The sequence below is a fragment of the Aquila chrysaetos genome, chromosome Z (genome assembly GCF_900496995.4).
Source record: "Aquila chrysaetos chrysaetos chromosome Z, bAquChr1.4, whole genome shotgun sequence".
In the NCBI taxonomy this organism is placed as follows: Eukaryota; Metazoa; Chordata; class Aves; order Accipitriformes; family Accipitridae; genus Aquila; species Aquila chrysaetos.
In genome coordinates, this window is record NC_044030.1 from 43,246,676 (window position 1) to 43,274,121 (window position 27,446).

Genomic DNA, 27,446 nt, shown 5'->3' on the forward strand with positions numbered 1-27,446 from the left:
GCAAGAAAGTTTGTAAAATAGCATGGAGAAGAGATGATAGAAAGAGCAGGAACTGCTTTCTTCTAGAAGGCTACAAGTAACTCGTGAGAGCAGCTGCCATGACAATTGCCTTCAGCAGCTCCTACAGATTCTTTTGCACTCCCTAGCCAGAGTGTGGCCGTAACTCTGCTCCGGATCACTACCATGGTCAGTTGGGGTTGCAGCCTGTTCTCTGAATTCAGCCTCTAAGAACTCTGACTACATGAAGGACTGCGACATGCACCACTGCTTGGCACAGGGAGGCAAAATACACACACAATATATACACGCAGCACAAAAGCATTAAGGATGGCAATAGATAAAGTTGGTTCTGAGGGCCAATAAAGTGGATAAGGCATGAACCAATGACTGGTATGCACATATGCCATTTTCTGTTTGACATACTGCTCTTAACTAAGCATGCTTTCTCAAAATCACTTCATTAATTTTCTTGTCTGAAAAACTATGCAACACTTTTCATTAATTCTAGAAGCTTAAACACACATCTGGAATCATTATAAGCCAGAAAATTGCACTGAAATACCTGCAGAGCAGTCAAGCTCTAAACAGCTAGCAGTACTGAGATTTACCTTCTTGCTCGCACTGGAGAACAGGCTCAGGTGTAGCCTTCCAGGAAGAACATCCTGAAAACGAAGACAAGGACAACTGGGGGAGGAGAAGGAGGAAAAGTCAGACAAATAACAGTACCTTTAAGGCGGTGGTGGGGGGAAGACAACAGAAGACGCCCGAACTTCTTTTAGCAGATATGACTAAACCTTAACACAAATGCAGAAAAAGAGGGGCAGGTGTGACTTCATCAGCTGAAACAAAGAGAACACTTAATTTGTTTCCACGCTTTGAATGATATCGCTCTTGCTTTGCACAAGTAGAATAAAATCTGTGGATTATTCGTTTAGCTTGAACTTTAAGGACTCCTTTCACATGGTAAGGCCAAAACTTCAAAGGAAGTTTCCATAACTCATCATAAAAAAAATGTTTCCATAAAACTGCAGTAAAGGTTTGCAGTCAGCTGTACTACCTTTTACAGGGATTACTTGCAATGAAGCTTGGTCAGTCTCCTTCTAACAAGCAATTTTTTCTGAAACTGTAAATAAAGATCCAGCAATATAGGTTCCACACTGGCAAAAGCTTTTGCTGTTACAGTTCTAAATGATGCACAATTCCCAACAACCTCAGAAAATAAACCCAAAGATGACTCATGGGATTATGGTTTGCTCAGGTTCTTTTCAGAGAAGGGATGGAAGGGGGAGAAGAGGAAGGAAAGGTACACAGGAATTTAGGCATTTCTAAACTGTATAAAGTAGAGCCTAAAAAAGCTCATGCCTTGAGCCTTAAAAAGCTCAAGACTGCCTCCTCCAACTTCCTCCATTTTTACCTTACTTAGCAAATTACCTCCAGTTTTCCTTAGGTCAGTTGGAGTCTCAACTGGGGACAGTCACTTGGAGTCTCAAAGTCTCAACTGGGCACAGGGCAGTAGGGCAATACTGACAGTCTGTCACAGCAATTCCCAATAGTCTAACAGACATTGTTCAGAGAAAGAAAAGGCTTACTGACAGTCCAATTGAAAAATTCCTCTCCTGGCTACCAACTTTACATTCTTTGCAAACACTATCAACACTGTGCAGACTTCTGTTGTTGGTCTCCTACCCCTAGCAGAATTTTAATTCTTCTGATTTCAAAGAAAAAAAAAAGAGAAGGGAAAAGGATGGGAAGAAGGAAAAGGAAGAACAAAAACCCAATTAAACCATTTCTGATACTCTATACACTCAATGAGGTGTATATTTTTCTTTTAAAATGACTAAACAGCTTCCACCAAAGTTTAAACAAAAACATGAATATATTTATTTTTATACATTCTAAAAGCAGAAATGAAGAAAAAAATTAAGACCAACATTAAATATACATATACAACAGGTTTGTAGCACAAGTATTTGACTACTCTGTGAAAAGGTTAGACAAGTAATCGTAAGAGTTAATGAATAATGTTGCCTGTGGGTTCAAAACTATTAGCACTGATTAACATTAACATGACAAAAAATAGATTCCCCATATGTTATAATCAGTCTTTTCTGTTAATAAAAGATTTTAAAATATTTGGCCTTTTTTTAATACTTAAAAATATGTAGCTTTTAATTTCATTTATGTATAGGGTTGGGTTTCTTTTCTTCCCCCACAGCTGAACATTTAGAGGAAAATCTTTCATTTCTCTACACTTCAGGTTCTTGCACAGTGAATATGTATTCGAGTTTTCAGGCTGGCATAGTCAGAAGTCACTGCATTTAAACAATAATTCTTTGTTTAAACTTACTCAGCTGCGTTCCTCCAAGAAAAGACTGATAGTCTCCTATAGCTACCTTTTAAAAATCAGGTAAGTAATCATCCTTGAAAAAGTATAATGAGATGGTTTGTTTGTTATCCATTTCCTGACAAATTCTGCTACTCTAGATTACCAGTCAAAGAGACAGAGGATTTTGCAGAATGAAACTGATACATGAGTATTTTAAATCAAGACAGAAATATTTGAAAGCTTATTTCAATACTATCACTGTAAGAAACAAACTGCTAAGTTTCACTCCAACAAGTCATCTCCTTCTTCCACTTTTCCATTATTTTTCCTGAAAAGAGAAAAGACATACCATTTAACTTTAAATTTTAACTTTCAACAGTCCTTCAGGGGAAATCTGACTTAAATGATTCCTAACATACAGTCTGCAAGTTTGCACATGTTATTTATTCAAACGTTTCTTCAATTGTTCTAGATGCCTCGCATCAGCATCCTGGAGAATTAATACAGTGGCTTTAGACTGAAGTGGATTAAACTCTATAGTCATCAAACAACAGAGATCTATCAGTTCTTTTTGACATTTCGCTAAACCATCTTTAAGCTTCAGGTGTAAAGCTGGATCCTTCTTCAGTCTATTCATTTCAGGCACTGAAAAGCCAATCAAACTTGTTAGAATATCATCAGCAAAATCTACTTCAAGATAAGCTGAACCGTCAGAAATTTTTGCCTTTATACCCCAGGACCCATTGCTGCTTGTGAGGTTTCCAGTGAGAGTAACAATAAAACACTTAACTTTAAGGACCGTAACAGTTTCTGGTTTTTTTGCAAGGAGAAGGGAAATATATGTGAAAGGTGGAGAATCTAAATCTAAATGTGCCTCTACTGCTCTGCAAGGAAAGGTCTGTGAATCATTCTTCTGCTGATCTGCTTCTGGAACGTTTTTTGAGAAAAACACAGGATCATCATTTAACAGCCTGCTGTCCGAATTATGCTGGGATTTACACCTGCTCTCATCCAGGCCTGTATCATTCTGCCTTTCTTCAGGAGGATTTTCCAAAGACAAATCTGCAGAACTGCTGATATGATGTATGCTCTTGTGCTTTGAAAAGCTACTCATACTATTTCCATCTCCATCAGATACTGTTCTTTCAGAAGACTTTTTCTTGCTGGTAGCTTCTACAGGCTTATCCCTTTCATTCACATCATCTTTTTCACAACTGGCATTTAAAGATAAACTGCAGGAGCTTCTAGATGTATGTGGAAGTCTCTCAGTAATTAAACCTATGTTTCTGTTCATGACCACTGGTGGTGCATCTTCCAGCTCTCTTTGTACCTCTTCTTCCAGAAGAAAGTCATCTTCTAAAGGAAAGTCATTTCCATCAACATATTCTATGGGAGGTGAAACTTGTTCATCTGAATGAGGCAAAGGACTTCCAGATTCCCGTAGCAAAACAATTCCACTGTGTGCAGTCAGTGAACCTGAGGCTGTACGAAAATCGTTGCTTCTACTGCAGTATCCGCTTTCTAAAGATGTTTCGTTGTTTAAAGTAAATTCATTATTTTCACCAAGACTGGCTAAAAGCTCTTCATCTGAAGGGCCTAGAGGTTGTTCTAATTCATCCACAGGCCTTGAAACAATTTGGTCATGACCAGCACGTCCAACAGAATTAAGGTTTTCAGGTTCTCCAATTAATCTAGCAAGGACTCTCTCCTGAGAATACTCCTGAAAAAGAGTATCCACTTCACCCCCCAACAGTTTCACATTTTCTGGTTTAAGCAGAAGGACTCCAAGACGATATGCAATATTACCCTGTACAGTGATTTTTGTTCCCGGTGGAAGATTACTGTGGAGGACTGGCACTGGTTGATACTCCATCCCCTGAATTTGATGTATCCCATCAGTTAGTTCCAGCATGAGCATTCGAGTAGGCTTTGCTTCCCAGGGCTTCTGGAATGCCTGAGTACTCGCTGTTACTTCTTCATTTACAGTATTTTTCCCTCTTAGCTTCTGCAACTGGGAATATGCTGGCTGGCTAACATCAACCAGTGAATCAATCTGTATGGAGTAGAAGCCTGACAACTCTCCTTTGGGAGCATCTAAGATGCAGTCAGGCAAAATGGGATATTCCAAATCTCTTAGATCAGTAAGAAGCCATTGCTCAAATACCTGCCTGTTAATCTGAGCTTGGCTTAAGTTACTACCACTATTTTCTTCCTGGATCCAACTAATACATGCTTCCAGCCATGCCAAAGGAACTTTAACATGCCATCTGGATGAAAGCCAAGTTTCCACTCTTGCTGCAATGTTAGATGTAGGCATTTTCTTTTAAGTTAAGACAGTAAATTCCCTAGAACAAAACCCAAAAAGGCATATTTATTCTTCTGACAACAGCTAAAGTTATGACAAGTCTCTTGCTTGTATTATACAGAACTTCACTCTCAGTTTGAAGTTCTGGTATTCTAAGTGTGACAACCCGGAAGCAATTTAAATTAAAAATACTTCTACAGACACTAAAAATAAACATGCATTTCCAATATTTGAAGTTTCAAACAGCATAAAAATTATGGGCAGTTTACTCATCATGGAGTATCAGGAAAGTATGGAGATTTCTACAAGCAACCTGCTTGGTGACTTCTCCTTTTCTGTTGATTTAATTAGAAACATATAACTGAAATCTTTTTGTTACTGATGGAAAGCTAACGGACAAAAAAAAAAAAGTAGGTTGTCCCCTATTTTTTTGGTTTTATTTCTGTGGGTGCTGCTGTTAACACCCAGTTTACTTTAGAAATTGACCTGAGAAGTTATTCTCCCATTTCATCAGCACTTTCATGAACAGAAGTATGAGAGCCCATCTACAACAGAAGCAAGCTGGGATCCATCAGCACTTGTATCACAAGGGTGACTTCAGCACTGTAACTGGATGAAAGCTTTGTACCCAGCAACAGGAAGCCAGCTTGAAACATCATTGTTATCTAGAGACCCAGTCGAGGTTTTGGCTGCAATAGCACCAAGTCATGGTCTCAGGAACATTAGCGGCTAATAAGGTCTGGCTTCTTGTTAGTTTAGGAAGTAGCTATGCATGAATGGAATAGAATGGAACAGAATAGACTATTTCAGCTGGAAGGGACCTACAACAACCATCTAGGCCAACTGCCTGACCCCTTCAGGGCTGACCAACAGTTTAAGCATGTTATCAAGGGCATCGTCCAAAGGCCTCTTAAAGACGGACAGGCTTGGGACATCCACCACTGAGAAAACACCGTGCAGTTACTTAACCAAAGTAAGGCGCCAGCCTGCCACTCGCGCGGCGCTGCCCCCGCGGGCCGGGGCCCTGACTGAAGGGGGCGCTGAGGGGAGGTGAGGGCGGTGGGGGTCACACCCCGCAGCCCCTCACAGAGGCCGAGCCCCTTCCCCCCGCCCCGCCCCGCCCCGCCTCACCTGCAGCTGAGCCACCTGCACTTACCGGGGCGAGCAGGCGGTACCGGTGAGGTGCTACCGGCGGGGCAGCCCCTGCCCTCACCACGGCCGCGGAGCTGGGGGGGGAGGGGGGGTGGTGCGTGTGCAGGGGGCGCGGCCGCTCCCCGAGCGCAGGTCCCCAAATACCCCGCGCGCCCCAGCAGCCAATAGGAGGCGCGCCTCGCGCGCGCTTTTAAGCATCGCGAGAGGCGCGCCCCTCCCCCGGCACCGGGCAGCCAGCACAAGGCGGGGTTTTCGCAGGCGCCATTTTCTCTTCTGGCGACCGAGGTTCCTCTCGCTCTCCTTCGCCGCCCTCGCTGCCTGCGCCGCTTCCGTCGCGGCTCCCACCGGGCAGGTAAAAAGACCAACCGGCCGCGGCGCGGCGGCGCGGGGCGGATGGCGCGGCTCTCCTCCCCTCGCGGCGGCCGGGCCTCTCTCGCTGTGGCCCTCACGGAGGGCGGGGCGGGAGCGGGGGGCCGCCCCCCGGCCCTGACGGGCAGCCGCTTTGCCCAATGGGGCGGCGGCGGGCCCGCGCAGGGGTGAGGCGGCGGGGCCAATCGCCTGGTGGCGCTGGTGGATGTGCGAGTTGGCGGTGGGGGCTGCTCCCCTTTCTCTCCCGTACGCGGTGGGGCCGGCGGCGGGCGCAGGTACGCGCAGCCCGCGGCGGGATGTAGCCGGGGCCGGCGAGGAGGGGGCGCTGCGCCCGCGGCGGGGGGCGGGGGGCGACAGAGGGCAGGCCGTGCCGGGCCTCGCTGGGGCCAAGGGAGCTGCCGCCGTCCCCCTCTCGGCACCGTTGCGTGACACAGCGATGCGGGAAGCCCGCGCCTCCCCAGTCGCGGGGCCTCAACCCCCGGCAGCCGCCGCCGCCCCCCGGGACTCCTGTGGGCTGCCGCAGGGAACGGCGCGAGCGCTGCGTGGAGGAGGAGGAGAGCGGGGTGTCGCCGCCTCGGCTGATGCTGGGGGTGGCCCCTCAGGCGGCTGAGGGCAGTCTGCGGGCCCCAGGGGCCCCTCCCGCCCCCGGGGCAAGGCTGTCCGTGCGGGCGGCCCTGGGCCCTGTGTCTCAGCCAGCGTGGCTCCCGGAGGGGCGGCGCGGCGCAGGCCGGCAGCGCTAGCGGGCGCTTTCTGAGGGCGGGGGAGCGGCCGCCGCCGCCTTCCTGCGTCCGCCCTTGGTAACTCTGTGCCCGGGGCGAGTTGTCGGGAATTAATGGCGGGCGGAGGGGAGGGCGCTCTCGGCCGCGGCCTGCGCGGAGGCGGCTGCGGCAGGCCGATTGGGGAGCGCCCCGCCTCGCGGCCTGCCGCTTTCGGGGGCGGCGGCGGCGGGGCGGCCCCGCTCTGCCGGCTGCGCTGGGGCTCGGGCCGCCGGGCGCCTCCTTTGTGTCTCCCTGGGCGGAGAGGGGGGTAAATCTCTCTGCGGCCGCGTGGTGGAGGTGGCTTTTCCGCTCCCGGCTCCGCCTAGCAGCGGGCAGGCGCCATTACAGCGGCCGCCATTTCTGCTGGTCCCCGCCGCCGGGGAGGTGAGGCGAGGCTGGGGCCGCGGGAGTTACGTAACGCCGCCGCTCCCTCGTCCGGGAGCCAGCCTGGCGGCAGCGGAGGCCGTGCCGGCGGCGGGCGGCTGGGCCGCAGGGAGAGGGAGGGAGAGAGGCGGGAAGAGCCGCTGCGCCCCGGAGGGAGCGGGGCTGAGGCGCGCCGGCGTTTCCTAGCTCTTGTCTTAGGTCTGTGGTAGCTGGCGCCGCCTCTCGCCTTTGGTGGCCGCTTTATCCTTTCGGTGTTTGTAAAAACACGGCATTAGTCAGTTTAATCGCGGGAACTCGATTTTCCCAGCGGAGCGGGGTGACTTGAGAGCACCTTAGGTACACGCAGCTGGGGGAGGTTTGGCTGGGCGGGTAAACACGGGCGACTAGGGGAGACTAAGCCCTGATCAGTGTATTACGGTTCACTCCCCGCAGCCTTAAAATTATTAGGATGGTTGGAAACAGCATAACCGGGGTCCGAAATGACTATTTAAACCATGTAAAAGTCTGCCCGACCTCTTCCTACACCCCCCACCCCCCCCAACAGCGTTTTGGCAACTCCTGGCTGAGATTTTGCTATCATTAGGTCTGTGTGTGTCCGTTAGCCCACTTTAAGTGTCTGGAAAGACCAACGTGTGCTGGGAAGGCAGTGCCTGCTGATAGCTTGTACAAGCATGGCAACAATTACAAATTAACAGCTGGCTGAGAGTATGCTTAAAAATCTAGATGCACCTCATCTTATTTTTTCCTTCACGGATACCAGAATGAATGGCTACCACTTGTTGAGGCAATGGAAATTAATAAAACACAAAGGGGGAAGCAGATGATTATTTTGCTGTGTTATCTGTAGAAACACATTTCTGAAGGGAATAAGTTGCAAAATTATTTCTTTTGTCTAGACTTCTCTCTAATGTGACTGACTAGTATTCTGAGATCAACTTAACAAAAGCATGTCACAAAAGATACCTATTTCAGAAAATCATGGTGAAGTTAAGCTGCTTTTGAGGTTCTTGGCTGTGTGTGTGCAGAGGATTATATGTAACTACAGAGGGTGGTATTTTTAAAAGATTTTTTCCAGTATGGCTGGAAGCTGTAATTTGTCTTTTGTTTGTCTATTATACTTGAGTGGAAGGCATGCTAAAATGCCTGGTAGTACATTGGCAGACAGTTTATGAAACTAATGCTGACAATTACCATAATAGGACTTTTGTTGCAGTTGTTTAGAACTAAACAGCAGGAGCAGATCGTTACATAGTGTCCTTTAAAAAATAAATCCAAGGCATGTGTCATAAAACGCATTGAAAATAGGAGCTTGGATGCATGTTCACTTTAAATATCTGAAAATAATTTTTAGTAAATGTGGTTCCGTAAAACTAGCATGTGCCCCAAAACTGTAATTCAGACAGTAATTGTTTATCTGTAAGTTTCAGACTTGTCTTTTATCTTGTCTTAGTGGTATGTTTGGCCTGGGTATGCTTTCTCTTTTATAAAGAAAACCTTTGCAACAAAAACTCAGGTCAAACCTCTGGTTTTTGGCTGTAGTGAGAATCAAAGCTGTAAGTGAGCAGAGTCACAACTGATACATGCTGTTTTCATAGGCTGTTGGATTTTGATCCCGCCCAGAATACTTGAGTTTTTCTCTGCAAGGATATATAATCGCGGTAAGTTCTAGAAGCAGGCATTTCTTTTTGCTTTTTCCCTTTAGCACAATGTACAGTTTGCCTTTTCACAGAATAGATGTACCAGCTTTTTTATTCTTCAACAGGTTTTGCCTGCCCACCTGAGAAAAAAAGGCAATGGAGACTGAACAACAGGAAGAGACCTTTACCAACACAGAGACAAATGGTAAATTTTTTAAAGGACTATTTCTTTTCAGAAAAAGCCTCTTTAAATTTAAATGTTTCTAAGTATTTTCTAATGCTTTAACTGCATCAAGTGTTTGTATCTGCAGTAATTTTGCGTTCTGCATTAAATCTTCTCGTTTTTAATTAGAACATATAATTACATATGCTTTTGAAGCATAAATGCGTAATCTCTCTGTTGGTGTGTTAGACATGGGATAAGTAGCTGAAAGTTACAACTAAGGATTTGAATATATTTCATAGTTAAGTATTCAGTACTTGTGTGGAGAGTGTGAAAATGTAAGAATACTATCAAGCATATCCATTAATTGCATTTTGTTTACTGCAGTTTTTACATGCAGGAGTATAAATGTGAAATGCCTCTAAAAAGCTTCATGAAAAACTTCTTTGGGCATAATTAGTGAGGAAGTTAGGGCATTAGTGTTGTTGATCCATGCCAGTTTTTTCCAAACAGTATTTTGAAGTGCTACTTTAGTATTATTCCACTAGTATTTCAGTGTTGGACAAACGGCATTTGAGCTTTTTGTCTGAAAGGTTTTTCCCAATTTAAAATGATAAATAAATACTAAGTGGGTGATGCTGCCCTGCTTTAAACAGCGTGTCATGAATTTCTCACTGGCTGTGTGCAACATTCTCATTTAAACCATATGTCATAGATTTTAAATTGATTTTCTGCAGTTAATTGATACGTAAGCTGATGAAGTAAAGACCTGTTTCTGTGCTATGGATGCTCTCAGAGTGGGTGTCAGTAATTAGTGTTGGGCTAATAGGAAAGAATGTGTTAAGAATACAGAGCATGAATTTCTCATGTGTTCCATTCTATTACAACTTGGAAAGTTAAATAAATGTTTGTGTTTCCCCCCTATGGACCTCTCTACAGGCAAACGTCCTGCAGAAGATATGGAGGAAGAGCAGGCCTTCAAAAGATCTCGGAACACAGACGAGATGGTTGAATTACGCATCCTGCTTCAGAGCAAAGTATGCTTTTTTGTTTTTACTGGTTTTGCTTATAGTGTTACTCAAGACAGTGGTGACAAAGTGTATGTTGGGGTGTATGTTTAAAAAGAATATATACTTTATTTAACGTAAGAAAATTTACTAGGAATAATTTCAAGTGTGCGTGAATGGTGGTAAAAGTGTGTTGCAATGGAATTATCTTCACTAGTTCTTTTAAAGGGTAAGTCCCTAAGGATCAATACAGTTATTTTTAAAAGATGTACTTGCTGATAAACAGAGCAATAGAAATTACAAGGTGTTTTTACATTTGAGTGGAAGGTTGTTATTTTGAGGGAAATGACTGTATTAGTCTTTGGAAAGGAAGCAGTTTAGAGAATGATCAGATAGTGATTTTAAATTAAATATGAGAGTTAAGATAAGAACTTGCTTAGGATTTTAGTAACTTTCCCAAACAGATCTACTAAACTTGTTCAAATATATCAACAGGAAAAAACAGGTGAGCAATGCTTCCGGGATTGCAATGGTTTTGTTGACAAATGTAAATAGTTACAGTAAAGTTGCTATGTATGAATTTCCTCAGGTGTTTCCAGTAGTTACAGATGATATGTACTTTCTGAAGTATCTCAGTCTTTTGTGTTGGCATGGGGGAATGTTAACTCTGTGGGGCATTTCTGACCAATAGTCAAGTTACGTGGGGTACTGTAAAATGTTTTGCATGCCGTTAATATAATGTATGATCTGTGTAATAAAAGCAATACTTCTGCGTGTAATCCTCAAAATAACCTGGTAACAATATAGTTTTGCAGTTACTTTTCTTGACTGTCTGCCAGTTTATTCCTGTTGATGTTAGAAACTTGAAGTTGGTGGCTGTTAACATTGGCTTTAACCATTTTCAGAATATACTGCCTTGAGAAGCCAGTTAAGTTACAGAGGTATAAACCAAAATTAGCACTTGAAGTTATGAAGAAATGTTTGGAGTGCAAAACTGGAATTTGCAAACATACTCCTTAAAAAAATTAAGAAAAAGCTGATAAATTAGGGAAATCATTGACCTACATTACATTCATACAGTATATTTTTTTGAGAGCTATAGTTTATGAGATTGCTTTAACATAGGCAGAACTGCCTAGAAACTTCCATATGGAATTAAAATATTAGTTAAAAAACCTGAATATCCTTCTCTTTCCTAAGTTCAGTGATAAGAGCTGTTGGTCATTTTTTCCACGGACAAACTATATCAGTTTGTTTCGATTTGATCTGAACCTTTCAAAAGCAGTGCCCGCCTGCCCCCACACCCCAGGCCAACAGGGTAATGCAAAAATAGATTTACCATTCTTAGTCGTGAGCTCAAAAATGTAGTCTGTGCTGTGTTGGCATAACATAACTTCTGAAAACTATTTTCCAGAATGCTGGAGCAGTGATTGGAAAAGGTGGCAAAAATATTAAGGCACTTCGTACAGACGTGAGTATATATGAGTTTGAACTAATTTAACACCAATTCTTTCAGAGCACTACTTCGAAAGCTTGATTGCATTTCTAGAAATGGGAGCAATTCAACTCTAGACATCAATAGTCTAGTTACAAGCCATTTGTATTGATCATTAGAGTAGATGACTTAGTTCTTCAATTTCTATTGTAATTAAAACCCAGCTTGACTCGTGGAAAGAGAGGTTTATATTAAATCTCTTTGCTTTTGAATAGGATTCCACTAAATTACACACTTCAAGTGAGTTAACATCCTAATTAGAAATATTGACAAAGCTTAAAACCCTTAATTGTGCCATTCCCCATATGTATGAATCAATTACAGTACTACTGAAACCATTGCAGGTGGCTGGCTTAACCCGGTGATAGAGGAATTCTTTAACTTCCTTTAAAAAAAGCAAACAAACAAAATGGTCCATCTGTTCTTCAACAGCTTGCACATGAAGCACAAAAGCATTAATATTAAGGTTGCATGATTTAAATATGGGTATAGAACAGTAAAGGAATGTTCTATTCTGTTACTTGGAAGCATTTTTAAATGGTCGTGACTTGCCTATTCACGTTTTACAGTGGGTTGACTCTTGTGATTAGACACATGCTCAGCGTTAATGTTGTGTATTTATAAAACTTGGCAACGCTTCTTAAATTCCATATGTTTACACTCCTGTACTTAACATCAGCTACAATTTCAACAGTTTTTCTGATCAAGACTCTGCTCAACACAAGATTTGGCAATATTATCGTTACAAATCAGTTCCAACTAAGTTCATAAACTACCGCAACTAGAATTGAGGTTTAAGTTGAAATGGTCAGGAATCATACATATGCTCACTAACTTTGGCAGCTAGTTGGTTTTTTTTTTAGGGTGTTTTTTTTGTGGCTTTTTTTTTGTTTTTTTAAGTGAATCAATATGTCACCGAAGTCCAGATAATTTAGATTGGTCTGGAAAACTATCTCTCCCAATTTGCCCAAGGTTCTAGTAATACCGGTCTCGACAGGTTTTGTGTCTACCCTCATGAGCCAGCCTGCTACTGAAACATCACATGTTAAAAATAAAAAGTAGTTTAGTCAGATCAAGTGACTCATTTTTAAGGTCCATACTGTTAAGCCACAGTCGGTGTAGCAATCCGTTATTGTGTTAGTCTTCAGAACAACTTAAGCTTGTTTCATTAATTGAGAGTAATGAGTATAGTTTGTATTAAATTAAAATTTATTGCTTTTCCCCCTTTTCCCTCTCCTTGTTTTTTTGGCCATATATCTCCGTTACCCATGTACTGGATCGACTTGCCCCTGCGTTGCCCACCATGACGTTGGCCTATCCACCCCTGAACGCCCATGTGAAAACCCTGGTTGGCTATGCCCAAAAATGTGCTCGTTGCCAAACGGGTACCATACTTGACAACTTCTGATTGAATACCCATGCCCAATGCCAACATCCACGAACGCCAATGACCAATGCAGTACAATGCAAGTGTTTCAGTCCCAGACAGCAGTGGCCCCGAGCGGTATGTCCCAACAGTTTATGCCTCACTGCCTGATTAGAAAGAGAGAAATGTATTTTATTACCTGCCTTTGATATAATTAAATAGTATCCCCTTATAGACGGTGTATTGTTTTTTTTCAAGTTTTCTGTCTTATTTTCCCCATTAAGTCTTTTTGTCACTGAACTTTTACGTGAGTTGCCCACCCAAACAATCCACTAATTTTATTTCAATGGAAGGAGCACAGCTTCAAGTGTTGCATATTTGCTGCATTGTAAATCAAATTGTTTCAAAATAGTCTCTCGCTCTGTCTTTGTGGCCCACCTTGCTCCCCTCAACATTGCCTGTTCATAATTATTTCTGATGAAATGCTAACTCTGGTTCACTTTCCTTCACTTCTCATTTGTTTTGTCTTTTTTTTGTCTTGCATTTGTATTTGTTTTCTTGGAGAGCCCATTAGTAATCTGATTTCTAACTGGTCTCATAACCTTACTCCAGATACAATGTTCACCACTTGCATATCCCCACTTTTTCTATGAGAAGGTGTGCCAGTTTTACCAATGTAATAGCGAGGGTATCCTAAATTAGTGGTGGCGGGGAACATGAATATTCACTTCTGCTTTCAGTTCTGCGTCAATTTCTTGCCCACTTAATCTGAGCCCTTCCAAAAGCCCATTCTGTCTTTCTCTCTCTCTCTCTCTGCAAGACCTACCTAATCTTAAATTTATCATGCATATGTATTGGGCATAAACAAAGATGCATGTGTTGTAAATTGAGCAAACAGGTTTACTTTAAATGGGGAATATTAATTGTAAGCTCTTCTGTGTAATAAATCTTGTTAGAATTTTGTGTATGATGATGAAAAAAATTTACTTCTACTTCTTCTTTTCCACCTTCTCCATATTGTCTGGCATTATGGCCTTCAACAGCATCCTGAGTATAAGTGCAGATACAGAGACAATTGGAGAAATCTTGAAGAAGATTATCCCTACCTTAGAAGAGGTATGTCTCTTAACATTTGTTTCTTTTTAGATGTGAAAGATTAGCTCTTGAAACTATACGGTTCTAGATGATTTGCTGCTTTTTAAGTATAAGACATTGGAAAATAAAAAATAAAGGCCTTTTAAAGAAGGGTTATGGCTCTCAAACCACCTATTGGCATTTTTTTGGTAGAGGATAGAAACAGGTTTCAAACAGCCTCCCCCTTTTCAAAATACTTGCCTTCTGACTTTTCATCCACATTTTGAAGTAGTTGTATTGTAACTTGGGTCCTGCATCGGCTTTGTAAGACTGTTGCATTGTTTTGATAGATATTTTCTTAAATCTTTGTAGAAGTTGTGCAATGTAATATAATAAATAAGGAAAACATGATCTGACATCAGTTTATGGTGAGGTGCTTAACTAGTTGTGATCTTATCAAAGGAAATACAGGATTACAATTCAGCAGTGTCATACCATTATGCTTGGAGGAAAAAACTTAACAAAACCCCAATATTTTATATTTTTATGTGACTAATATTTTATTCTTTTCTTTGTATGCATCTTACTTACAGTATCAACACTACAAAGGTAGCGACTTTGACTGTGAATTAAGACTTCTAATTCACCAAAGTCTAGCAGGAGGAATTATTGGTGTCAAGGGTGCTAAAATCAAAGAACTCAGAGAGGTACTTGTTTCCTGTTCTTCTGAGATTTGGGTTTTTTAAATAAACAGCTTAGTGTTTTGTGTTCATAAGGGACAAGTGTAAGTATCTTCTGTGCAGTAATTCCTTCAGAACATACCGCATACATGATTTCAGTGTTCTGAGATGGATCTGTGAGTTGCAACTTTCTTGCAAACCCTCAGAAGTAAAGTCATTGGTGATAGAGCCTAGGACTTGTTACCACGCTTCTGAAAAATACTTGTGGTAGGATAATGTTTTTAAAAAGAAAGGATTTTTTTAAATTAAAATAGCATTCGTCACTCCTAGAACAAACTGCTGCATGGAATAGATTTATTCGTGTGGTTGGACCTGCAAAATGGTTTAGCGTGAATGCATCTCCACAAACTCTTACGATGGTAATTCAATAGATGCCTGAATATTACTCTAAAAGGGCTTTATTTTTATATTTTTTTTAAATTCTACATCCTAGAAGACCATTGTTTTCTTTGAGTGAAGGAATGAGATTTTAAAAAGCTAATGGTCTCTATGAACTTAAAACATGCCTGTTTTCTGTCCTTTCTCGGCATTGTGGCAGAGGCAATTTCAGGTCAGTTAAGGTATAACCTGTTTGCATGGGTTGAGAAAGGCAAGGTAACCAGACATAATCCCAGCAATATTACGATCTTGCATCCAAAGCACGTTTTCTTGACATGTGAAGGTTAATACATGCAACTCATAAGCTCACAATGGATATGTGGCCCTTTTGCTAGTTTTTAATTAAATGATGGTGTAGATGAGCCATAATTGAAAGAGGAGAAAATGGAACTTTTTTTCCTCTTCATACAAAACTGTCAGCACAGATCTTAAAAAAGATGTCATCTTAAAATTAAATTTGTTGTGAGAACTGAGAAACAAGCACGCACTTAAAATCACTGGGAATTTGTCTTTTGGATTGTTTCTTTAAAAATGTATTAATGGGTTTATAAAGTTGTTAAAATACTTATATTAGATAATCTTCAATTTTTTTTTTTCTTCAACAGAACACTCAGACCACCATTAAGCTCTTCCAAGAGTGTTGTCCTCATTCCACTGATAGAGTGGTGCTTATTGGTGGAAAACCTGATAGAGTTGTGGAATGTATCAAGATTATCTTGGATCTTATCTCTGAGGTAATATTTATTAACTTTATTTTATTCTTTCATTGGCATCATGAATGTTAAGGATCATTTGGATGAAAAGCATATCTTTCAGTTTCTATTCTGAATTTAGTACCTCCTACTTTCCCAGTAACAAAGTGATTCACTGGTACCACCTTTTGAAACTGTTTCCATTTTCTAGAATTGGGGTGTACCTTATTGGAGAGGGAAGCCATTTTTCATACTAGTGGGATGTTATTCATGCTTTGCATGTTATTAAGATGCAAAATTTGAAGAGGAGAGGGGACAAAATTTATTTGCCACTGATAAGTAACAGCAGTTTCTCTGTCATAGTTAAGTTCATGGGAAACACATCACCATCTCCTTTCTTAACAGCTTTATGAAATCAAGAACATGTTCCAAATGCATAAATCCATTTTATACATTTAATATATTTAATTAAATATGCCAATTGTAATAGTCCTAATTGGATTGGGGGGTGTGTGTGTTTTTTTCGTTTGTTTGTTTTAGTCTCCAATTAAAGGACGGGCCCAGCCTTATGATCCCAATTTCTATGATGAAACATATGACTATGGTGGCTTCACAATGATGTTTGATGATAGAAGGGGACGTCCAGTAGGCTTTCCAATGCGTGGAAGAGGAGGCTTTGATCGAATGCCTCCTGGTCGTGGTGGACGACCTATGCCTCCATCAAGAAGAGATTATGATGATATGAGCCCTCGCAGAGGACCTCCACCACCTCCGCCAGGTCGTGGTGGCAGAGGTGGCAGCAGAGCTCGTAATCTTCCTCTTCCTCCTCCACCACCTCCTCGTGGCGGGTAAGCTGTTGCATTAAATGCATTGTACAAAACTCATGTTGTACATGACTCAGGAGATTGTACACATCTTTCCAGTGTTTTTTTCCACACTTCCATGTTGGTAGTGATTATGCAGGATTGCATGTGTATTAGATGAGAGTATTAAAAGTACTGGGATTTAATTATTTCTGCAATGTAGCAGTCTACCAGGACTATTGTCAGTAGTTCTGTAACTTTTATGTCATTCAGAACTTGGCTAGAGTAGTTTGAAATTTTAAGTTGTGTGTGAACCACAAATGCGAAAATTTAATTTAGAATAGCTAAACTAGTTTATAACACGAGTCATGTGCTGCTGCTTTTTCTCATTTTAGAGATCTTATGTCTTATGACCGAAGGGGTAGACCTGGAGACCGTTACGATGGAATGGTAGGAGTTTAAAATTTGCCTTGTCCTGTTTCATAAGCACAGTTAGCATGCTGACTGCCTCAAGATACTGTTGCTGAACACATGCGCTTAAGTGTGGGACATGCATCGTTCTGATGATACCACCAAAATGTTTTGTCTATACAAATGGTCCCTCCTGTGGAGGAATGTTTGGGGTGTAAGTGGTATCTGAGACATGATCTGTTTTCTTTCTTTTCTCCCTGCCATCAAAAATGATACAGAAAGTTTGACTGTGCTCTACCCTGCAGATTTTCTTGCACTGACTATCTTTTAGATTTTTTTAATCAGGATGACAGAAATAGGAATTGGGAGGCTTTTCAGATCAAGAAAATGCGTCAGAACAACATCTCTGAAATTCTTTGATTCATACAAGGATTCTTAACATTAATGTTGGAAAACACAAGTATAAGTAGCATAATACAGATTAGAGAATGGTATCTGTGAAGAGCTGTAGTTGATCTGGAAGGTGACTGCTCTTTTGAATAAGTTCTTGTCTATTTGCTGGTTTCTCTGTCTGTGAAAATTCCACTGTAGTTCCAAATGTTTGGGAGCTAGGGCCACTGCTAAGTTGACTCCTAAATTAAATTAGGTACATTTGACCATATTGATGCTAGTACTTGCTGAGGAAAAAAATATAGCATATGGAAGCTTAAAAAAAGGCTTAAAGATACTCTTCCATGTTGTACTCTGAAATGCTACTTCCCAGCAGTCATCTGCTGTTGTCCTAGATTCCTCTTTCCGGGGAAGAGAAATAAGGTGTGTCTGGGAGGTAAATCTCTATAGTAACAATCTTTTTTTCTCCTCTGGCTTTGTTTGGCACATTCCTTAAGATGACAGGTGAGACAGGATTTGTTTTCTGGTTTTTTGGTTTTTTTTTTTTTTCTCATTTAAGTGAATGGAAGAGAAAGGAATTGGAGAGGAGCTATGAAATGGGCTACCTAAATGGGCCTTACACATTTCCTCCTTCTTGGGAGTAAGTTACTGGAAATATGTATTGCAAGAATGTCACATGCTTACTAGAAATACAAAAAAAAAAAGTGTTACCTATGCTACTGTACATGTTAAGAAACTGCAAGAATTGAGAAGTACACCTCCCAAGATTCCTTACATGTATTTACATGTTTTCAAAGCTCAGGTTTTGTGTTCTTGTATTTGCAGCTAATAAAGCCTGTGCTAGAGCATATAAACTGAGCGGCCTGCCCTTATTTGGGTATTTGGTTGAGCACAGTCTTCCTAGCTTGACTCTTGGGCAGTAGTGTGTTCTATTTTTATTCTATTCCAGCTAGAATAGAAAATCCATTTTGACTTCTATTTAGCCTGACTTTTGTCAGGTTGACCTTGGCTTTCTTGACATGAGTTTCTACAAATAACTGGGAGTCATCTCTGCTCATTTTTTTTTTTTCATTCCAAAAAAGCAATTTTATTTCCACTTCACAGTGAAGCTGCTCATGGCTTTGACTCCTTTATGACCAAGTATCGTAGCCTGGTGAAAGTGAGGACTGCTTCCCAACAACAACTATTTAATTTCTAGTTTTTGTTAACCATGATCCTGGTATCCTCAATAGTGTAAACAGATAGGAAGTCTCCATGTGAGGCTGGAGCTGGAAATGTCATGCTAGAAGTGTAAGGTCATCTTATGCTACCCTTCGTTTCATATAGAAACCATTCTCTAGCAAAACATTTAAACTTAGAGTAAAGCAACATCATTATGAACTAAGTAATGCATGGGAGAGGCTGCTCTAAGAGAGCAAAAGTGCTCTTTCACATAGATTCTAGGCAAGAATAGATGCTTTTCTCAGAGGAATGTCTTGAAAGTCGTGGAAATGTTGAATGTATATAAACAATCTCCTTTTTTTGCCAGTTCTCTTCTCCACTAAAGGCAGAAAGATTGAGTGGTTCAGGACCTTTAAAACTGGATGCTGAACTGTGAATTTTCTGGAATTCCAGAAATATGACAGTATTGACAGCCTTGTAAATGCTGAGATGAGAAAAAACATTTTGATTTTAAAAAACAGGTTAATTCCTCTTGCCCATGTGGAGTCACTTAAGAAGATACTTGTCTGTTAGCCTGGCTTACAGTTGTAGTTTAGTAATACACTGCTGTTGAAAGAGTCTATTTGGTTTATCATCTGTGTTCTGAAGCTTCTTCCTGAAGGACAGACTTGTATTATTTCTCTGTTAACAGAGCTATGTATTTCAGTATGTAACGGCTCCAAATCAAATGCCTGTGGACCATAAGGGCTATTCTGACAGTTGAAAAAACCTGAATGTATTTCCAGTATTTCTTTAACACCCTCATCCTCAGGGGTCTTTCAGATACACAAAGGCACACAGATACCAATGGGAGGGGTGGAAAATGAAGTGGACAAGAATATGAAGTAATTTTATCCCCTCACCTCTTTTTTAATTAACTGATCAAGTACTAAAATTTTCAAAGTACTCAAAATTTTTAAATCGGAGTTAATAGAGACTTAAATCAGAATGTCTCCTGTTAAGTGGACTGTCTCCTCACAGATTTCTGTGTCTTCAGACTTCCAATGTGCCTTTGCTCCTTCAAATGCTTCCTAATTCTTCATCTTTTTTTAACTTATATATGTATGTGTGCATCCCTATGTCTTGACATACAAACGCTTGAATAAAGGCACATACACTTAAAAAAAACCCAAAACATTATTCACATTTAAGAGATAGGACATTAACAAGCATGTAAAAATCAGTGAAGGAACTGATTCCCTACTGAAAAAGTAGGGAAACTTCCCTATTTATCCATGCAGATGCTGGAAGAAAGTAACAAAATTTCACTCTCCCAGGTCACTGTTTAAAAACCAGGGAAAAATCATGATAAAAGAATTTGACATCACTTAGGACTGCATGCATTTTCTTTGATTAGATGTAAAAGTTAAGTTCTTTGTCTTACCCAGCCAGTGTGTCATCTGGTTTCTATTCTAGCACCAGTAGTCACTAGCACAAATGAGTTCATAGAGCAGAATATTCTGTTACATATGTGAAGTTACCCTGTTTGAGAAGCTGGGTTAGAGTGCACAAATGAACATGAGTTGCTGAAATTTTAGAACTCTGAAAGAAAGAAATGCTATATATCACATTTTAAAAACATAATTAAATTTCTAATATAGTTAGGCAGCAGTAGATTGTTAGCCTACTTACTGGCTATATGAGGTATATGGAAATTAATTGGTAGAACAGGAGAAGCAGTGTCCTTCCTCCTTGACCTGCTGTTGGCATAATCACTGACAGTTACTGGTTTCAATCTTGCTAAACCTTCATTTTCTAACACATGGAAGAAATAAAAGATTTTTCTAACACATGGCAGAAATAAAAGATTTTGATATATAATAGCACTTAAGGGTGTTCTAAAAGAAAAAAAAAGCTTGTTCAAGCTTTGCTCTGCCATTAACTCCCTGACCTTTTTTCGTTAGAAGAAAAATCTGTTTACACAGAAAAAGGGGGAAAAGTGTGTATGACCTCTTACAGTTTCCTCAAAGTGAAATTAAAAGGGAGCAAGTCTTGAAAGTGGTCTAAATCACATACTTTTAAGTCCTTGTACTCTGTACCAGTATGTGTTGTATTTGCTTGCCAAGTTACCTGTAAGCCTCCATTACATGGACTTAATTTGGATTCGTTTCCTCTTTTCCTCCTATTATGTTGTACCTGGAAGATGATGCAGTGTCACGTGGATGCCTGTGATGACATGCAGCCACCAGAGTTGGTGAGTGTGCTCAACCGTTTTCTGAAAACTGCTTTATTGAACAGGTTAAGTGATAACTGGAATTTCTTGATCTCCAGCATAGTCAGTGGCAACTTGCACATATTCAAAATCATAAAGCTGTCCTTCGGACTTAGCATTTATTGGCAGTTTGTCTTAGCGGTGTGGCCTGTGCAGGCAGGTAATGTTAATAGAAGTGTGGAAGTATGCAGCAGCACAGCAAAAAGAGAGGAACTTTTCTGTACCTCTTTTTACCTTTTACACCCCATTTTCATTTTGTAAATAGTAACTTTTCTCCGTAACTGATACACTGCAGATGCATGCATTTACGTTATATATTTTATATTAACTTCATGATGTTGTGTTTTCTCATATTTCAAACAGCAGATATTAAAAGTAGCCTCTTCTATTTGTGGATGAACTATTACGCTTTATTTACCAATGTATTTGAAAATACACCATTTGATCAGATAGGTTTTGGGAAGGGAAGTTACAGGCTTCATCAGGTGTTTATGCTGTCTAGAAGATGACAAAGTACTGCCAAATAGTAAAAGTCAGCTCTTAGCTTAGATAAACACAGCAAATGTAATTGCTTAACTCATCTGCTGTCAAATTCATTTGCTGTCTTGTAGTCTGGGGAGGCAGAAATGATCAAGTAAAGGATTGTTCTTTAAAACAGATGAGCCCAAAAAGGGATCCTGTGGCAAATATTGACAGGAATATGTCTATGTGTATGCACTATGCAGCTCTGATCAGCCTCTGAATTAAGTTCTAAGCAAGAGTCCTTCATTCTTTTGTATTTTGCACTCCACTACAAGCTCTATTATGTTGTATTATGGTCTGTATTGCTAAGCAATGTGGCTGCACAATATAGGTTGCTTAGAGACAGAGAATAAGCTCAACTCCTTGGTCTGAGTAGCTTCCATTTTGATCTTCTGAAAAGCTAGCAGGTAAATAGTTTTTTGGAAAAAGTTGTTGCATTACAACTTCTGCAAACAAGTAGTGGTGGTTCGTTGAACTTGGCTGGCTGCCAGGTGCCCACCCAACCACTCTCTTACTCCCTCTCCTCAGCAGGATCAGGGGAGAAAGTAAGGTGGAAAAGCTTGTGGCTCAAGATAAAGACAGGGAGTTCACTTACCAATTACCATCATGGGCAAAACAGAGTCAACTTGGGGAAGATTAATTTATTGCCACTTAAAAATAGAGTAGTGTGGTGAGAAACAAAAGAGGAAAACTAAAAACACCTTTCTCCTACCCTTCACTTATTCCCAGGCTCAACTTCATTCCTTCATTCCCTACTCTTCTAATTCCTCTGCCATGAGTGGTGCAAGGGGGATGAAGAGTGGCAGGTTGCAGTCAGTTCATCACACTTTGTTCCTTCCTCCTCACGTTGTTCCCCTGCTCCAGTGTGGGGTTCCTCCCATGGGACACAGTCGCTCACAAACTGCTCGAATGTGGGTGTTTCTAATGGACTGCAGTTCTTCAAGAACTGCTCCAGCCTGGGTCCTCTTCATGGGGTACAGTCCTTCAGGAACAGACTGCTCCAGTATGGGTTGCACACAGGCCCTGCTAGGCACCTGCACCAGTGTGGGCTCTCCACAGGCTGCAGCTTCCTTCAGGGCATATCCACCTGCTCCCAGCATAAGGTCCTCTGTGGGCTGCCGTGTGGCTATCTGCTCCAGCGTGGTTCTCTCCGTGGGCTGCAGGAGAAGCTCCATTGCAGCACCTGGAGCACCTCTTCTCTCACCTTCTTCACTTGGTGTGTGCAGGGTTGTTTCTCTCACTTTTTTTGCCCTTGCTAATCTATAACAACCAGTGCATGCTAGGGTTTTTTTTTACCCGTTCTTAAATGTTATCACAGAGGTGCCACCATCTTTGCTGATGGTCTCAGCTTTAGGCAGAAGTGGGTCCATTTTGGTGTTGGCTAGAATTGGCTTTGCCTGGCACAGGGCAGCCCCTGGCCTCTTCTCACAGAGGCCACCCCAGCAGTCTCTCAGAAGCTGAATTCTGCACAACTGTGTATGTATATTCTCTGCTTCTATATGAAAGTATAAAAATGGGGTCTTGTGCACTTAGAAGGCATTAGATGAAATGAAGCACTTGATGTCAAATACTGGTCTACAAAACTAAAAAAGAGGCCAGGAGTGCTTGTTGCAGTGATTTGGCTTTGGTGTGTGGTGTCTTTAGAAGAATGGAAGTAACTCATGTCATGATTATCTGTTCTAAGATAGAAAGGATCATAGCATAGTCTGAATCAAGAGACAAGTTAGAGCTATTCCTAATAGCTTTGGTTTTTTTCTGAAGATGTTGATGAAGTAGGAGGACTGACAGCCGCTGGGTAAACTTTTTGTCCCAAAACTGGAGACCTGAGTCTCTCCTGAGCTGTATGGTAGCATTAATAAGGCTGTACTCTGATCTTTTTGTTTGAATGTAGTTTGGTGCAAGGGTCAGGAGTAGGTCAGCGTCAAGAGCTGTCTACCAGCAGCTGAATTAGTGAGACTGCTTGGTAAACTGGTATAGCTGGATCCTTTATGTCATTTTATGCCTTACTTCTAGCTAGGTTTTGACAGGGCAGGCTAAGAGGTTAATGAGATTTCCCCACCCACCCCTTTTGTTTCTGGTCTGCCCTCTGCCTCAGTATGCCTTTGATGTCACAACATTGTTGTACTTACAGTAAGGTTGGGGGTTGAGATTTTTGCATAAAGTAGGCTCAAAGTTAACAGTATGATACTTGAGATGAAAACATGTTAATGAATCATGGCTATTTGCTATTTAAGGGTTTTCTTTCTCTTTTTCTTTATAGTTTGAGGGTGGCTCTGGATATGGTAAGTTTTTATAGAGAACTTTGACATGCACTTAATTATGTAGTCAGTAAGGGGCTTGATGCATACGTTTAAATCAGACTACTCTTACACAGGGGGCCGTGGTTCATATGGAGATCTTGGTGGACCCATCATCACAACACAAGTAACGATTCCCAAAGATGTAAGTGAAGCTGACTTGCTTTCAGCTTGTGTTTTCTCTTAAAAAAGAAAAGTCACAGCCTTTTCTATACTATATAAGTAAATCAGAAGTATCAAGGGTGCTTGATGAGTACTTCTCATATAAAACAAGTGTTTCTAAATCACCAAAAGTCTATTCTTCGAGTGTTTGTGTCTTCCCTTTAGAGAGACACTAAACAATTTTACTAATTGTTAATATTCAGTAATAGAGATGGTCTCTGCAACTTGTTTTTTGCAAATGAGTAACTTGTTCTCCCACTTTTATCCCATCTGTGCTTGTACAATTAATATTGCAGGGGGTGTTTTGAGGCTGTAAAGTATGCTTCCATTGCAACTCTTTAAACTTATGGAAGCTACTCAAACACTGCTGTGATTTTTGTAACTGTTTTTAGAGAGGAAGTTATATCAAGAAATGAATGCTTTATTTTCTCCCCTAGTTGGCAGGATCTATTATTGGAAAGGGAGGCCAGAGAATCAAACAAATACGTCATGAGTCAGGAGCTTCAATCAAAATTGATGAACCTCTAGAAGGCTCAGAAGATCGAATAATAACTATTACGGGAACACAGGACCAGATACAAAATGCTCAGTATTTACTGCAGAACAGGCAAGTTGAAGCTTAATGCTGTCCTTACTGTCAATTTTAAACTGACATGTACATTCTCAAGCTGCTCTTCTCTGTGATAGTTTTTAGAAGGCAGGATTTAAGTAACTATTTGAACCGAACTTCTCCAGTGGTAGTTCTGCCTTGATTCTCTTGATTCTGTTCTCTGTTCTAACTAAAATGAAGATTCCCTCAAAACTAATCTTGATGGAAGACACCTTAACCAAGCAGTCCTCTCATTCCTCTGGTGAAAATTGCTGCAAAAAACCTACTTGTAATAAATTACATAGAACCTGTAGAAAATAGAGAAGATTTCAGTGGACGTTGGTCTAGTTCTGTGTGGAAGACTAGTGATTTTGTTGTTTTTAGATAACTTAACTGACAACAAATCACAGTCTGCCATATGGCACGGACCATGCCTCTACAGGACAAGTTGAAATCAATTTGGGGCTGTTATGCAGCATTTCACACCTTGCTGGCATTACTTTTGTCTTTTCTACCAAATACTAACAGCTTCAGATCTAGTTTGTTTAGTTTTGCTTTAATAATGTGTTGGCTATCATAGCATTTGTTAGCATTTTAACTTGAATGTTTGGCTTTAGATTACTAATATTTAAATGTGCTTAAAATATATTAATATACCTGTAATTATTAGCCATTAATCTTTTAAAATTATTTACTTTTAAATGTTTTGGGAATTTGTAGTTTAATCTGTTCTCTAAGAATGCCATTGTGAATATTGATGCAAGATGTATGGTCAATCATTCTAATACATGCTTTTTTTCTTTTTCTTTTATAGTGTGAAGCAGTATGCAGATGTTGAAGGATTCTAATGCAAGATTATTTTTTCTTTTTTATAGTGTGAAGCAGTATTCTGGAAAGTTTTTCTAAGACTAGTGAAGAACTGAAGGAGTCCTGCACCCTTTTTTTTTTTATCTGCTTCGGTTTAAAAAGCCAACATTCCTCTGCTTCATAGGTGTTCTGCATTTGAGGTGTAGTAGAATCTTTGCTGTTCACCAGATGTAATGTTTTAGTTGATTACAAATATTTGTGGGGAGGGAAAGGCCGCACAAGACTAACACTGAAATTTTGAAACGGCAGCAGCAGAGTGGATTTTATTTTTGTTCATTGTTGGTGGTAAATTGTAATGGTTTTTCTGTAACTATTGTGAACACCCTGCTTTATGTACACTGTAATTTTTTTCTGAAGAGGGGAAGAGTACTGGTAGCCCATGTGTCCCTGGCATCCTTTGAGAGCAGTGTGCAGAATGTAATGCTCTTTTCTAAGATATATTTTATGATTTTTAAATAAATTCAGTGAATCTATTATTGGTGGTCATTTTTTCTCAGATATACGTGTGTAATATCCAAAATGGATACACTTTTTTTCCCCCCTGCATATAAATGAAAGTTGCTGTTAAGCTTGCTCTTTTGCTTCTTTGATATAGATGGAGTTACATGGGGTTTTTTGGCAAATTAAAGAAACAGTGTGAAAACAGTGGCTCAGCTTTGCTATTTGGGGAAAAAATGCAAAAAAATTAATGCAAATATTGTGTGAAATTTGACCTTTTTTGCAAGTTTTTGGCCCTCTTTGCAGTACATATATATATAGGTGACAGTATATAAATAAAATATTTTAAAACTTTGTGATGTCACTGAGTAAACAGTGGTAAAGTACACCTCGTTAGACAGCTCGCTTAATGCAGATAACACTGTTAGAAATGACAGTTGCTGTACCATTACTGAATGACTTATAGTTGTTTTCAGAGCTTTCATTTGTGTCAGGTAGAAACTTTTATGAATTGACAAATTGATGGTATCTTAACTCTGTAACTTGTTTTTATTGTATGCAAAACTTAAACTTGGTTTCCCTGTTGTATGTTGAATTCCATAGGAGTTACCTGTGAGAAATTAAAAAAGATAAAGTCCCTCTGGATATTTCATGTAATACCTTGGCATTTGTATTTATAGTTTACAAGTTTTAATTTCACTTCCTAAATAAAAATGAACGCGAAACCATGCAAGTGTGTTGCACATATGGATATGATGGGTCCAGACTACACCTGGATTCTTTTACTCTGGTGGGTTGTTGTTTTTTTTTTTTTTTTGGGGGGGGGGGGTGTTTTGTTTTTTACCTTGGGTTGTAGAACATTTTGCTTTGCTTTTTTAAATGGTGTGGGGCAATTCCTGTCCTAGTAAGCAGCTACTCTTAAATTACTGGGCAAGGGAAGGCGCTGAGAGGCGCAGGGTGACGCTGAGCTCCCCGGTAGAACTGGAGTCAATCCCCCACAGAGAAGGAAGGGCTGGCGCGGGGCGTGGGGGAGGCTGGGCGGAGTTAGAGGCAGAAACCTGCAGCCAGGGCGGTGCCAGTCAACTAAACACGGGTGCCGAATTTTCCCGTGTGCCTCCGACTTGTGCGCGTGCAGAAAGGTGGGGTCGTGGCTGGTGCTTTGTTGGTTTTTTTTTTTTTTTTAATCGAGAGGAAAGCTCCACAAGTGTCAACACACACGTTTTTTGTTTGCCCCTTTGTCTTTTCAGTGATGGGTATCTTTTGGAAAACTTCCTTACCAAGAAGCTGAGCACCTGCACAGCTTGGCAGGATTGGGGGGGGGGCGGTTCTCAGAATAACCGTCCGTGATTTTGGACACGTCGCGGGCCTTCCTGCCGGCCAAGGACCCCCACCGCGGCTGACGGGGGTCTGTCCTCCCTGCCCTGCTGCCCCCCAAACGCCGCCCGGCCCCGGGGGGGGGGGTACCGGCAGCCCGCCCGGCCGTACCGCACCCACCGCTGGGGAACATCCCCGCGCTGCCGTCCGCAGCGGTGTCTCCCGCGCGGGGTTTCCCTAGAAAGGCTGCCTCGCCGCGGGGGAGCGGCGGGGTGGGAGGCCCCGGCCCGGCGGGGGCCGTCTTTCTGTGCGGCCGGAGGGAGGCGGGCTGGGCGCCGCCGCCGCCGGCGGCGGAGGAGGAGGAGGAGAGGGGCGGGGGGGGCAAGGGCCGCGCT

The 27,446-nt window shown here is 41.4% G+C and overlaps 2 protein-coding genes across 12 annotated transcripts; one reads left to right on the forward strand and one right to left on the reverse strand.

The window, feature by feature from the left end:
- Positions 1-1,873: 1,873 nt before the first annotated feature.
- On the reverse strand, positions 1,874-6,016 carry RMI1 (RecQ mediated genome instability 1). Its single transcript, XM_030005783.2, has 2 exons — positions 5,788-6,016; positions 1,874-4,671 (listed from the first exon to the last, which is right to left on the reverse strand). Exon 2 carries the CDS (start codon positions 4,641-4,643, stop codon positions 2,766-2,768), a length of 1,878 nt encoding a protein of 625 aa, XP_029861643.1. The 5' UTR covers positions 4,644-4,671; positions 5,788-6,016; the 3' UTR covers positions 1,874-2,765.
- On the forward strand, positions 5,996-26,465 carry HNRNPK (heterogeneous nuclear ribonucleoprotein K). 11 transcript variants are annotated; one of them, XM_030005784.2, is made up of 16 exons: positions 5,996-6,135; positions 8,890-8,952; positions 9,057-9,136; positions 10,022-10,131; positions 11,516-11,572; positions 13,057-13,100; positions 14,006-14,078; positions 14,630-14,743; positions 15,760-15,888; positions 16,387-16,694; positions 17,045-17,099; positions 20,794-20,844; positions 23,645-23,666; positions 23,744-23,826; positions 24,281-24,450; positions 25,247-26,465. In XM_030005784.2, exons 3-16 carry the CDS (start codon positions 9,088-9,090, stop codon positions 25,278-25,280), a joined length of 1,299 nt encoding a protein of 432 aa, XP_029861644.1. In that variant the 5' UTR covers positions 5,996-6,135; positions 8,890-8,952; positions 9,057-9,087; the 3' UTR covers positions 25,281-26,465. The 11 variants fall into 11 exon arrangements, with proteins under 11 accessions (XP_029861644.1, XP_029861654.1, XP_029861650.1 ...); XM_030005790.2 differs by having other exon boundaries at positions 6,021-6,135; positions 10,034-10,131; XM_030005785.2 differs by lacking the exon at positions 5,996-6,135 and adding an exon at positions 6,316-6,427.
- The last annotated feature ends 981 nt before the right edge of the window (positions 26,466-27,446 follow it).

Coding starts and splice junctions, on each gene's coding strand:
- RMI1 (XM_030005783.2), bottom strand. CDS start 4,643: ATGCCTACATCTAACATTGCAGCAAGAGTGGAAACTTGGCTTTCATCC.
- HNRNPK (XM_030005784.2), top strand. CDS start 9,088: ATGGAGACTGAACAACAGGAAGAGACCTTTACCAACACAGAGACAAAT. Junction 20,845..23,644: donor ACATGCAGCCACCAGAGTTG/GTGAGTGTGCTC, acceptor TTTTCTTTATAG/TTTGAGGGTGGCTCTGGATA. Junction 24,451..25,246: donor CAGTATTTACTGCAGAACAG/GCAAGTTGAAGC, acceptor TTTCTTTTATAG/TGTGAAGCAGTATGCAGATG.